Raw genomic sequence first — 13,368 nt, forward strand, 5'->3', positions numbered from 1 at the left:
CATGCTGGGGATGGAGGCAGATAGTTTTTATTAGCTCAATACACAGTACAAAACCATAGTAAAATATCTGTAAGATGGGCATGATTTTGTTTTTTTTAAAACTCATTAATTGAGGCAGATGTAAACTTGACTCAAACTTGTATTTCTCTCTGTCTCTGACTGGAATGCATGTAGATAGCAATTTTAACCCTGTCCATGTGCAAGAAACTGGGTGGATAGCTGAAATTGTACAGCTTCTCCCAGTGGCAGATTTTTCTGATCCCACTGAAGTCAACTGACATTTGAATGGCTCACCGCAACTGGTGTGGGGGATCCGCCAGGGAAGGGCGAGAAAATCCTGGCCTAAGTATCACCGGTAGAATTCACCTATGCCAACATCTAGCATTATTCTTATCCCGCAGGCTACCATTTTAAAATATTGTTGAGGAGAATGCTTACCAGAAACAGCAGAATCCTTTTAATGTTGAAATTGGGGTCTGCTCGTGGGCCTGAGTGGGGAAGTGATTGCAGTTTTATTGTCAGATCAACCTGGCAAGAAGAGAGATCTTGGCCAGAACAGGCCCAAAAAATGAAGTGATTTTAATTTTCCTTGTGGGGTCAGGTGCAGCATGTCTGCTCCTCCAGGACCCATACAGAAAGTTTAGGATTAATCTCCTGTAGGTTCACTCCCAACCCAATTCAAGGCCCTCATCCAAAACTTATGCTCATGACCAATCTGAGTACTGGGGTTTCTTGACTTTACAGCTTTGGCTCCCTACTGCTCATGTATTTTTTCAACAACAGGTGGTTTGTCTCCCTGGAGCTGGGATCTGGGATGTCTCTGGGCGTGTCCCAGACATCCTGAAGGGGGAGGGTGAGGAACCGGAGGTTGTAGTGCATATAGGTACTACTGACATAGTCAAGAAGAGGGAGGCAGTCATGAGAAGGGATTATAGGGAACTGGGTAGGCAGCTGAGGAAGAGAAAAGCGAAGGTAGTAATCTCAGGATTGCTGCCTGTGCCACGGGAGAATGAGGGCAGGAATGGAATGAGGTGGAGGCTGAATGTGTGGCTGAGGGACTGGAGCAGAGGGCAGGGATTTCGGTTCCTAGATCATTGGGACCTCTTTAGGGGCAGGTGTGACCTGTACAGTAAAGACGGGTGGCACTTAAATCCCAGGGGGACTAATATCTTGGTGGGAAGACTGGCTAAGGCTACTGGGGGGACTTTAAACTAGAAAGGATGGGGGGAGGGAATCCTGATGGGGAGACTGGGACCGAGGAGGTTAGCTCCCAGGTAGGGAAGGACTGCAGGCAGTATGAGAGGGAGGTTAGACAGGGGGTGGAGAAGGGAAATGCCCAGACTGAGGGGCTGAACTGTATCTATTTTAATGCCAGGAGTGTAGTAAATAAGGTAGATGAGCTTAGGGCATGGATTGCTGCTTGGGAATGTGATGTGGTGGCCATTACGGAGACTTGGATGTCTCAGGGACAGGACTGGGTACTTCAGGTGCCAGGATTCAGATGCTTCAGGAAGGACAGGGAGGGAGGCAAAAGAGGTGGTGGAGTGGCACTGTTGATCAGGGACAGTGTCATGGCTGCAGAGAAGGAGGATGTCGTGGAGGGACTATCTACAGAGTCTCTGTGGGTGGAAGTTAGGAACAGAAAAGGGTCGAAAACTTCGCTGGGTGTATTCTATAGGCTGCCCAATAGTGACAGGGAAGTTGAGGTGCAGATAGGGAAACAGATTCTAGAGAGATGTAGTAACAACAGAGTTGTCGTGATGGGAGACTTCAATTTCCCAAACATCGATTGGAATATCCCAAGGGTGAGGGGTTTGGATGGGGAGGAGTTTGTTAGGTGTGTTCAGGAAGGTTTCCTGACACAGTACCTGGATAAGCCTACGAGAGGAGAGGCTGTACTTGACCTGGTACTGGCGAATGAACCAGGACAGGTGACGGATCTCTCGGTAGGAGAGCATCTTGGGAATGGTGATCATAATTCTATCTCCTTCACAATTGCATTGGAATGAGATAGGATCAGGCAGGCTAGGAAAGTGTTTGTCTGGAGTAAGGGGAAATACAAAGACATCAGGAAGATAATTGGACAAATAAACTGGAAGGAGGCGTTCTTAGGGAAAAGTACCGAAGGAAGGTGGCGGATATTCAAGGAATGTTTGTCTGGAGCTCTGCACAACAATGTTCCGATGAGACAAGGAGGTTTTGGTAGGTCGCGGGAACCGTGGTGCACGAAGGCTGTGGTGAACCTAGTCAGGAGGAAAAGGAAGGTGTACAAAAGGTTCAGGGAGCTAGGAGATGGTAAGGATCTTGAGGAGTATAAGGATTGTAGAAAGGAACTTAAAAGGGAAATTAGGAGAGCCAGAAGGGGTCATGAGAAGGCCTTGGCGGGTAAGATTAAGAAGAATCCCAAGGCCTTCTATAAATATGTGAAAGGTAAAAGGATGAGAAGAGAAGGGATAGGACCTATAAAAGGTGAAGGGGGAAAGGTCTGTGTGGAACCAGAAGAAATGGCAGAGGTGCTTAATGAGTACTTTGCCTCAGTATTCACGGTGGAAACTGATCTGGGAGATTTTGCTACAGATTTGCAGCAGGTGGAAAAGATTGAGTATGTGGATATTAAGGAAGAGGATGTATTGGAACTTTTGAATTCTATCAAGATAGATAAGTCGCCGGGACCAGATGGGATGTACCCCAGGTTACTGTGGGAGGTGAGGGAGGTGATTGCAGAGCCCCTGGCGATGATCTTTGCGTCGTCAGTGGAGACGGGAGAGGTTCCGGAAGATTGGAGGATTGCGGATGTGGTTCCTATTTTCAAGAAAGGGAACAGAGATAGCCCGGGAAATTACCAACCGGTGAGTCTGACCTCAGTGGTTGGTAAGCTGATGGACAGGCTTCTGAGGGACAAGATTTACGAGCATTTGGAGAGGTTTGACATGATCAGAAATAGTCAGCATGGTTTTGTCAAGGGCAGGTCGTGCCTTACGAGCCTAGTTGAGTTCTTCGATAATGTGGCTGAACACATTGACAAAGGAAGTGCAGTGGACGTAGTGTACATGGACTTCAGCAAGGCGTTTGATAAGGTCCCCCATGCAAGACTTCTTGAGAAGGTGAGAGGGCATGGGATCCAAGGGGCTTTGGCCTTGTGGATCCAGAACTGGCTTGCCTGCAGAAGGCAGAGAGTGGTTGTGGATGGGTCTTTTTCTGCATGGAGGTCAGTCACCAGTGGAGTGCCCCAGGGATCTGTTCTAGGACCCTTGCTGTTTGTCATTTTCATAAATGACCTAGATGAGGAAGTGGAGGGATGGGTTAGTAAGTTCGCCGATGACACGAAGGTCGGTGGTGTTGTGGATGGTCTGGAAGGATGTCAGAAGTTGCAGCAGGACATAAATAGGATGCAGGACTGGGTGGAGAAGTGGCAGATGGACTTCAACGCGGATAAATGTGTAGTCGTCCATTTTGGCAGGACCAACAGGATGAACGAGTACTCTATCAAGGGCAGGAGTCTTAGTAGTGTTGACGAGCAGAAGGATCTTGGGGTCCGGGTCCACAGGACTCTTAAATCGGCCTCGCAGGTGGAGGGTGTGGTCAAGAAGGCGTATGGTGTTCTGGCTTTCATTAATCGAGGGATTGAGTTTAGGAGTCGGGAGGTAATGCTGCAACTTTATAAGACCCTTGTCAGGCCTCACTTGGAGTACTGTGCGCAGTTCTGGTCGCCTCACTATAGGAAGGACGTAGAAGCTATTGAAAGGGTATAGAGGAGATTTACAAGGATGTTGCCTGGATTGGGAGGCATGCCTTATGAAGATAGGTTGAGGGAGCTGGGACTCTTCTCCCTGGAGAGATGAAGGTTGAGAGGCGACCTGATAGAGGTTTATAAAATGTTGAGAGGAATAGATAGGGTGGATTCTCAGAGGCTATTTCCCCGGGTTGAAATGGTCGCTACGAGAGGACACAGATTTAAGGTGCGGGGAGGCAAGTACAGAAGTGATGTTAGGGGAAAGTTTTTCACTCAGAGGGTGGTGAGTGAATGGAATCGGCTGCCGTCAGTGGTGGTGGAGGCGAACTCGCTGGGGTCTTATAAAAGACTTCTGGATGAGTATATGGGATTTAGTGGGATTGGGGGTTATAGATAGGTCTATGGATTGGTAGGTGTTGATGTGATCGGCACAACTCGTGGGCCAAAGGGCCTGTTTGTGCTGTAGTGTTCTATGTTCTAACAACAGCTAGGGCCTTTAACATGGTAAAATGACTCGATGCTCCACGGGAGCATTATCAAACATCATTTGTCACATGAGCCATGCAAAGAGTTATTGGGACAAGCAATCCAAAGCTTGGTCAGAGAGGTAGGTTTTAAGGAGCATCTTAAAGAAGGAGAGAGAGGTAGTGAGGTGGAGAGGTTTTGGGATGAAATTCTACAGCCAGGTTTTAGATGCTTCTTAAAACCCACCTCTCCTTGGCACAGCCACCACAGTAAATGTCACTGGGTCAGAATCGGAGGAGCACAATGCTCTTGGGTGTCGGAAGTTGTAATTGAAGTGAGGTGATGATAGAAATGCTAAAAGAGTGGAAAGTAGATTGTTGTGGTGAGGACATGGGAATGGAAGCTTAACTCAAGTTCAAATACAGTTTTACGGTTGTGGGGATCTGGCTTAGCTTCAGGCAGTGGTCAGGGGAGGGAAAACTTCCTGCTGTTTTTGGGTGGGGGATTGACTGGGAGCATGCAGGTTAGGCCTGGTGTAAAAGGTGCCCAGGCTTCATGCAGCTGAGAGGTTGGTTTGACTCAGTCTCTTATTGAATTAAAATGAGCACTTTTCTTTCAGACTTGAATCTGTTTGTATCCAAATGAAATGCATCAGTTTCTCCTTTAAAACCTATTTATAGAACTATGCTCCTAGCTGTGCTCAAAATACATCAATAAAGAGTTCCTTTTAATGCTTTATAATTATGCATTTTGTTCAGTCGTGCTTTATTTTTAGAGTGGTATTGTTCTGAAGAAATAAATCCCTGTAGCTATTTACTTTGTAGTTTATTAGAATAACCCTAAGTCATACATTTGAGCTTATGTTGTACTTTTGTGAAATACTTAGTTACATCAGTTTTAAAAAAATCTTAAGCACATGTTAGTTAACATGTCCTGAAAAAAATCACTTGTTCACAGAAAATCATACCAATCATGGTAGTGTTTTTTCTTTGTAAATCTGTCACCCCCATTTTGAGTCTTGGTTTAACCTGAAAGTTTCAAAACAGGAATATTTTAAAAGATTAAACATTTGCATCATGAGGCGTTTATTCGAGATCACTTTAGATTTTGACAGATAGATGGGAAAATGTGTCCGACTGGGTCTTGTCATATTTTGATATGCTCCAAAAATAGCTCGGCAGTGAGAAATGATGAATCTTTACACACTGAAGGATTATTTTAAATGGAGACTCATGTTCAACTACATGAAATTTACATATGATGAACACACCTCCTGTCCATCAAATTGCTTCCTTACTGCTCATCAGCCCTTTTACATATAATAATGCTTACCAGGAAAGGAGAGCATGCTGGTGTGGAAGATTTTGAAGAATTGTCGGTGTAATTAGCAAAGGCTTTTAAGATAAACTTCTCCCCTCGAATATTTCCTGAAAATTGTATAATTAATTATTTTTCTGTTTGACTCAGAAATGGTTCCACAGCCCTTTGTAAATGCATCTTTTTTATTCCTCTTGCGGTTATTTATTGGTGTTCTTCCTAAGGAAATGCAGTTTTCATGTCAGAAATGGTGGAATAAAAATGGGAAATTAAGTCAAATAAATAGTCTTCTCTATGGTGGCAAAATATGGTTCAGATTTTAAAAATCAGGACAGGAATACAGACCATTGAACTTAGGAAGAAGGCTCATAAATTTATTTATTTTTGTGTCACAAGTAGGTTTACATTAACACTGCAATGAAGTTGCTGTGAAAATCCCCTAGTTGCCTGTTTGGGTACACTGAGGGAGAATTTAGCATGGCCAATCTACCTAACCCACACATCTTTCAGACTGAGAGAGGAAACCAGAGCACCCGGAGGAAACCCACACAGACACAGGGAGAATGTGCAGACTCCGCACAGACCGCAATCCAAGCCAGGAATCGAACCAGGTCCCTGGCGCTGTGAGACAGCAGTGCTAACCACTGTGCCAATTTGCTATCTATCTTGGCGATGACCTATCTAAGTTTATATATATTTTTAAAATGAAATAACATTAAAATAGATTTTAAAAAGAAAGGAACAGTTAGCAAAGTGGCAAGATGTGTTGGAGACTAATGTACAACCATAGTGGTAACTTCAAACCCGCATCTCAGGTTGGCTCCAACAATTGATTGTTAACTCATTACCAATGCAGGCTTATCCCAGAGAGGTAAGCAAGATGAAAGGGAAAGTCTCCCATGTCAGTCTTAGAACGCCTAATAGTGGCTTCAGAGCAACCGGCATGCAGAAAAAAAATGAGGTCTTGGTGTCATCATAGGGTCACTGCTGCGTGACAGCAGCAGCACCCTGGGCAGAGAAATGAATAGGTGAAGGACAGAAATAAAGCAAGAGAAACTTGTCCACTTTACCACATTGTCTAGGTGAGACAGAAGTGCATAGCAGCCAAAGTAAAACCTTAGTGTAAGAGAAATAAGTTATTTTGTTTCTTCTTTCAAGATATTGCCTCCTTTCTTGAAGATACTGACTGTGGCGGGGCAGAGTTCCATCAATGCCAGATGTCCTTCAGTACACTTAAGAGAGTGTAAAAATCTAAACTGGCGTTCCTGTGCAGTATGGAGGGGCTGCTGCAGAAGCAGGAGCAGGATGAGACGTTAAATCAAGACCCCATCTGCCCTTTCATGTCAGAGTAAAATGTTGTCGGGCACTATTTCGAAGAAGAGCAGGGGAGTTATTCCTGATGTCTCAATCAACATAACAGAAGCAGATTATCTAATTATTATTCTCTTACTGATGGGAACTGACTATGTGCAACTTGGCAGCCTTTCCCTATCTTGAAACAGTGTCTACACTTCAAAAGTAATTCAATGGCTATAAAGCGTTTGGGATATCCTGATGCTGCATTTTATTTTTGTTAGCTAGTTACTTGAGCCAAACACATTACCAGCATGTGCCAAATCTATATATATATATATATATATATTCAGCAGTAGTGGATTAGCAGTGGGAATTCGAGCTGATTCCCTCATTTCTCCCATTGACTCCAAAGATATTGCACCGAATATCATTTGAGTTGTGATTAACAAGACAAGCGATTGAACTTAGGTCCTCCTTTATTTATGTGGCGCAGTTTCTAACATAATGCTTGGAGTATTTAACCACAAAGCATTTGCGATTACAAAACCTCATGCTCCTAATATGATTTTTGATGTAAAACAAATGCGGAGGATATAATTAAAGTGGATTTGCAGAGTGACCTGTACTGATACTCATACTATAATAGCTGCAGCAAAAATAGGGATTCAAATTCACTAAGTAAAAGCTGGATTTCCAATATTTATGGAGGATGAAATAAACCCCAGACAACTTAGGGGATTAGCTTGTGTGGGTATCAGCAGGATATGTCAGTGGGCTGCAGGATGTAATTTTGTCTCCCTCACTAAGTCTCCTTCAGCAAGGAGAAAGGTGAGACAATTGGTGCTGCTCTCAGTTATCACCTGATTGTTAGCCACACAAAGGGGACTGCCCTTGTTAGACACTGGCCGCAGATCACTGTGTTAGCATTGCCCCTTTAAGGGGGTGATCCTGAGGACCATAAGATCAGGCCGGATCCTATGGAGGTCGAAGCAGGAAACTGAGTCACCTCGGTGTAAGGGTGTGCCCTAGGTTGGGGAGGATCCTCAGTTGGAGCATTTATATAGTCACATAGTTAATTCTGCCGGACATTTTAAGGTAAATGACTCCTTTGTTACTTTGAGCCATATCAAGTTGCCCTTGATTTATTACACTGGCAATGAGGAAAGCTAAACTTATGGGGTGCGATTTTCCCACCTGTTACATTGGCCAACTAGTAGAGCTGGAAATTTCAGCTGGAAACAAATAATCTGAATGACAATCAGGCAGCATCAAGGCAGTGGGGCTAGACAAGGGCAAGACCAGATGGCGGGGGGGTGGGGGGTAGCTCAGTAGGAGGAGAGGGAAGGCGGAGAATCCCTGCATTGGGGAGTGGGGCCACTGATCAGGATGCCAGGGATTGGGGATGGGGGGGAGCAGTCAATGGGGATTGTCTGTTGGGGGGATCTGTGGGGATCGGGGCGGGGGGGGGGGGGGGGGGGGGGGGGTGGGGCAGGGAGGAGCGCTGGTTACCAGGGGAGTTCATGGGAGGATTTGTGGTTGTGGGATATCCTGAGGTTGGGAGAGGGGGGGCAGTGTGTGCATGGAGAGTTGAGAGATCTCCCATATGCTGTGTACACTTGTACGCAGTGGGTGGAATTTTCCCAAAAAGATCCTGAGTGTCAGCAGAATTTTCACAAATGTCTGAAAACCGGAGCTTAGGTTCTTACCATCACCACTACTACCACCCCCCGCCCCAATTGCACAGGGTAGATTGCTGAAAAAACTAGAGTGAAACTTGTCAGTTTTCAGATTTTTGTGACACTTAGTATTTTTTGGGGAAAATTCCACCCATGATGTTTCCCCCTGGAGTATTCTTGATGTCTTTAGTAACTTGTTTGCTTATGTTAACAATGTCCTTTTTGTTTCATCCATCAGTGAATTTAGAAGTTGGGGGAGGAGAGTGGTAGTGTGGCCTCTTTAAGGGGACATTCCCTGAAGGCCAGGTGATCAGGCCGGGCCCTGTGGAGTGTCGAGGCGGGAAACCTGCCACTCCCGGGTCAGGGAGGAAACTTGGCTGGACCAGGGAGGAGTGGAGAATATTCGTATAGTTAATTCTGTCTGACCCTTTATTCTAAATAGCTATTTATTGTTGGCAATAAATCCTTTGCAATAATTTGAGGGCAAGTCGATGTGATTCAATCACCATCATTAAAAAAAATCATCATTGACATACACATATGCTTTCTAGAAGGGATATTAGAACACGTGTAATAATTAAAACTAAACTGTCAGCAGTTATTTTTCTCATTCTTTTTATAAGGAATGAAGTCAATTCATTACTCTAATATGTACCAGAATCTAGAATTTCATCAATTTTAATCTGTAAAGCAACTGTCACGGTGGAAAACACAAATCCATGGCAAATCCAAATGTGATTAGTTCTGTTGAGATGTTAGACAGTGCAGGCTTGCAATTTCAGTAAACCTGAGGTATTCTTTACTTAGCAAAGTTGGGGGTTAAATCGAGCAGGAAAATAAGGTTGTGCTTGTGGGGCTGGAGCAAGTTTTCCCTGGTACAACAGATTTAGAATGTGGTTGTGATTGGAATGGCTTGACTAAAATTAGAAGTTGCTCCTCACTAATGTGAAACCACAGGTGAATTTAAAAATGTTAGTTTAGCAGGTTTATTGAGCCATGCATGCTGACAGCGTCGGTGCACTGCATGGACAAGTTTTATCTTCTCCTTCATCAATCAGTATCCTTGGTTAGTAGCATCATGGCCTCATGCTAGGCATTACTTTCCTGGTGTTTATTACCTCCCCCAAGTGGAATATAGAAAGAATGCACTTCAGTGATGTTGATATCAGAGCTGATTTGCAAATGTCCTTCAAAAAGTCAAATTGCAAGAGTGACTTACTATGCTATTGTAAACATTTCTCAGGCAGATTATCAGCTGAATATAGAGAAGGAATATTAACGAAGTTCAAAGAGAGCACAGAATTTCTGAGTGCTACATATTGCTCACATTCTCCATATTAATTCTCTACACGTAAGAGATGTTGTCTGAAAGGTCAATGGAATGGAATCACAACTTGTCTTTATTCTTCGTCAAAGCTCCCCATCCCAAGCTCTTTAATCCAACGCTAATATACTTAGGAAAAGTACCTGTCGGTCCTCTGAAGCAAAATGTGATTAAAAATCACAACAAAAAATAAAGAGAAAGAATGTAATTGTGACAAACTCAGAAATGTTGTTGCTCAGCATCCTTCTCTTGGCTTGAAAATAGATACTTCCCTCCCGTCCCATTCCCCACACATTTCAGAGGAGAAAGTACTGCAAGTCTTTTGTAAGTGAAAACTTTTCAATAGACATTAAATTGACACAAAAGGCATTTTGTGCCACCCTTGTATGTTTTTGTGATTTTCCTTTGGTTTTCTTTCAAAGTTATCACGTAATGTTCTAATTGTTATGTTGATAAACAAAACACTTTCATTTTTGTTTCTAAGCATGACACAGTAGTGTGAAAATATGATTTGCTAGATGGTTAGTCCTTCACTTGCATTAAGGCAATACAAAATGGTCCTCTATCTTATGCAAATGTTCGTCTGTAAACCGTTCTGAAATCTCTTGGTGTCCTTTTTGTTTCCAGGATATTTGGTCACATCAGCTTTCGCTCAGATTGGGAATTGGTTAAAGTGGACTTCAGACCATCCTTTAGCAGACAGTGTTTACCTGCTGACTATGACTCATGGGACTTGATGAACCAGGTAACATAGACAGAAATAAGAAAAATACTGGAAATAAACAATTTCTGCTGGTCACACCTGAAAATACGTAGTTTTTTTTACTGATTTTAACTGACTTTGCAGTTTTTGCTTTTTGACAATGTGAATTCAGTCAATCTGTTCATGACCTTTGTTCTACAATAAGAGGTTTCAGTTGGATAGAAACAGATGAATTTTAGTTTCTTTGAGCCATTCTAACAGCAAACACTATCATACTTCAGTGCAGTGTTAAGCAAATGCCAAGACTGCAATATCACCATAGGCAGAATAAGAAATATTGCAATAGAAAGTGGAGTGGTTGGAATATGCAGCATACCACAAGGTGCTAAATGTCAGGTTTATAATAAGTGACTTTGGCAAGAAGTCAGTCTGCATTTCATGGTCAGGAAGAGCATTCCCCTCAGTATTATTGCAGGTGTACCACTGCTGCATTGACAGAGATTTGGTAATAAGTTGTTTGTCACCCTTGTAACTGGGACCCTGAAAGGAGGGATGAAAAATAGACAATATTTGAGTATAAATATGGGGTCATTTTGGTACATTCGTATAATTATATCAGAATGTTTGTTGGAATTACTGATAACTCCTCAAAATGTGTAGAATCCTAGCTTCATGGGCACTTCACAAGGCCAGCACTGCTGCATTTTATGGCTTTTGGGGAAGGCAGATAACCAAGGTGCATTTGTCATGGTTTGTAGTATCAAATTTATGCAAAATTAGGTGCTTTCCTTCTATCCTTATGCACACCGATGGTTCAGTTCTGGGAGGCACGAACTGTATGAAACATTCTAAGTACTGGGATCACAGCATGTTAAATTTCAACTTCTGTGTGTAAAATTAATTTTCATTTTGGACAATAGTGCAAAATGAGTAATGTTAATTCAGCCAGCTATTGTATATCTTTCTCGATCTTTTTTTTACTTCCATAGCAGGCAATAAAAATGAAAGTCAAGAGAGATGTATACCTGATAGCTGAATTGGTATTGCCTGTTTGACACACTTTCACAATATCAAAATCAACTGCTAGATATTTCATCTAAATTAATATATACATTCATTAATGTTAACTAGAAATAATCTGTGAAACTTTTCCATCAATCATTTATGGCTGACAACTCTCCCTGAACCCAAAACTGGATGTAGATATGCAGGTGTTGGGATGGAAGTTTCAGTCCTCATATTTAGTGTTTACCAATGACAATTGTTTGCCACTATATCACAGAGCTAATGAGAAATTTGTAAATAGCCAAATCAGCACAAAAGATTGACGAATTTCACATGATCTTTTGCACTAGTTTAAAAGCAGCATGTTGAAACCCATAAAACTGGCCATTCCCTGAACAAAATGAATTACTGTTGGAGTTTCCAGTAAGTGCACTGACTAGTGCACATCAGTGCAACCAGGAATGCTTATGTGTAGTTCTGTTTAAAGTCATTTTCAGTTACTTAAAGTCAGGTTACTCACAGTGGCGGACAAATAATTCTCATGTATTTGTGATAGACCTTTCGGCTGTATTACTAAAGTCAGACAAAAATACGTCTGGATGTTTTAATGCAGCATATATTTTAAAATATTTTTAGGTGTTACTCGATTGGATTGGTTCATGGAAGGTTTTATGTTTGGCAAGATGCAAATGAATTGGAATGATTGGAAATGATTGGAAACTTAACAAAAACCTTTTTCAGCCCAAATTGAAGGAAGATTGTCAAATGTGCCCATAGCAGAAAACCACTTCGGCTGAAATTCTCAGGTCTTGCATACATCATTACCACTGGCAGTGTGAACAGAGAGTTTGGCACTCAGCCAAATTTCCAATTGCAGCAGCAGGACTGAATAATCCCAGGTGTGTGCAAGGTTGGAGAATTCCAGCTATGCGCTGGTTTATATTTGAGCATTTTTTGTGACACCCAATAAACAAAAAACAGAAAATGTTGGATAAACCCAGCGGGTCTGACAGCATCTATGGAGAGAGAAACAAAGTGAGTATTTCAAGTCTGTATGACTCTTCAGATCCCATCAAAGGACAAAATGAATCAATTTGCAAACTTCAGCCTTAAAGAAAGAAGTTCTAATTTTCAATAAATCTCTGAAAGTTAATGCAGCAACAAGGCTGCTGCAAAATCAGTCAATTAATCTTGAAGAAAAGTTATGTGGACTCAAAAGGTTAACTCTCCACTGATGCCAGACCTGCTGAGTTTTCAGCATTTTCTGTTCTTATTTCAGATTTCCAGCATCTGCAAGATTTTGCTTTTATTATAACAATAACAGGCTTGACTAATCCAAGTGTAATCACTGTTAAATAAAATAAATGTGCTGATGCCACTTCAGACCAGGTAGAACTGACATGTATAGCCATGAAAAAGCAGCAGTTGTTGTTATCCTCCTGGCATTTGTACAGCCAGGCATTCGTGTTTTGCACGTTCTGCTAGCAACTGTTTAGATCCTTTAGACCAGATGAGCAGTATTACAATGAGACGCAATCAGCACCAAGCTTGGGATAGTATTGATTGCACATACCAAGATATACCTGTCCTGTAAATAACACAAAATTAAATAACACAAAATAAAATACCTAGTAAAAATGTATTCTTTTCAAACCTTATTATGACCAACCATATTTTCCTATGTATTTCACGTTTGTGGGTCCCTCATTTGAAATTTAGCCTTCAGCATGCTCTCAGGCTCCTAGCTTCAGAAGGCTGCTTTTACTTTTAAGTGCCTTCAAACAGGCCTCTGTATCAGCTTTATAAATTGGTAAAAGATCCTTGTAGTGTTAGTAGGTTCTGATATCAT

The 13,368-nt window shown here is 42.3% G+C and overlaps 1 protein-coding gene across 5 annotated transcripts in view; it reads left to right on the plus strand.

The window, feature by feature from the left end:
• The window catches only part of sorcs2 (sortilin-related VPS10 domain containing receptor 2), a 591,285-nt gene that overhangs the window by 516,583 nt on the left and 61,334 nt on the right, over positions 1-13,368 (plus strand). For all 5 annotated transcript variants that reach the window (XM_080192200.1, XM_080192208.1, XM_080192218.1 and 2 more), the window contains one exon: positions 10,439-10,556. In XM_080192200.1, coding sequence (XP_080048326.1) covers positions 10,439-10,556 — 118 coding nt within the window. The remainder of the gene's footprint in view (positions 1-10,438; positions 10,557-13,368) is intronic.

Source organism: Carcharhinus amblyrhynchos, chromosome 1 (assembly GCF_965287045.1).
Source record: "Carcharhinus amblyrhynchos chromosome 1, sCarAmb.v2.hapA, whole genome shotgun sequence".
Lineage (NCBI taxonomy): Eukaryota > Metazoa > Chordata > Chondrichthyes > Carcharhiniformes > Carcharhinidae > Carcharhinus > Carcharhinus amblyrhynchos.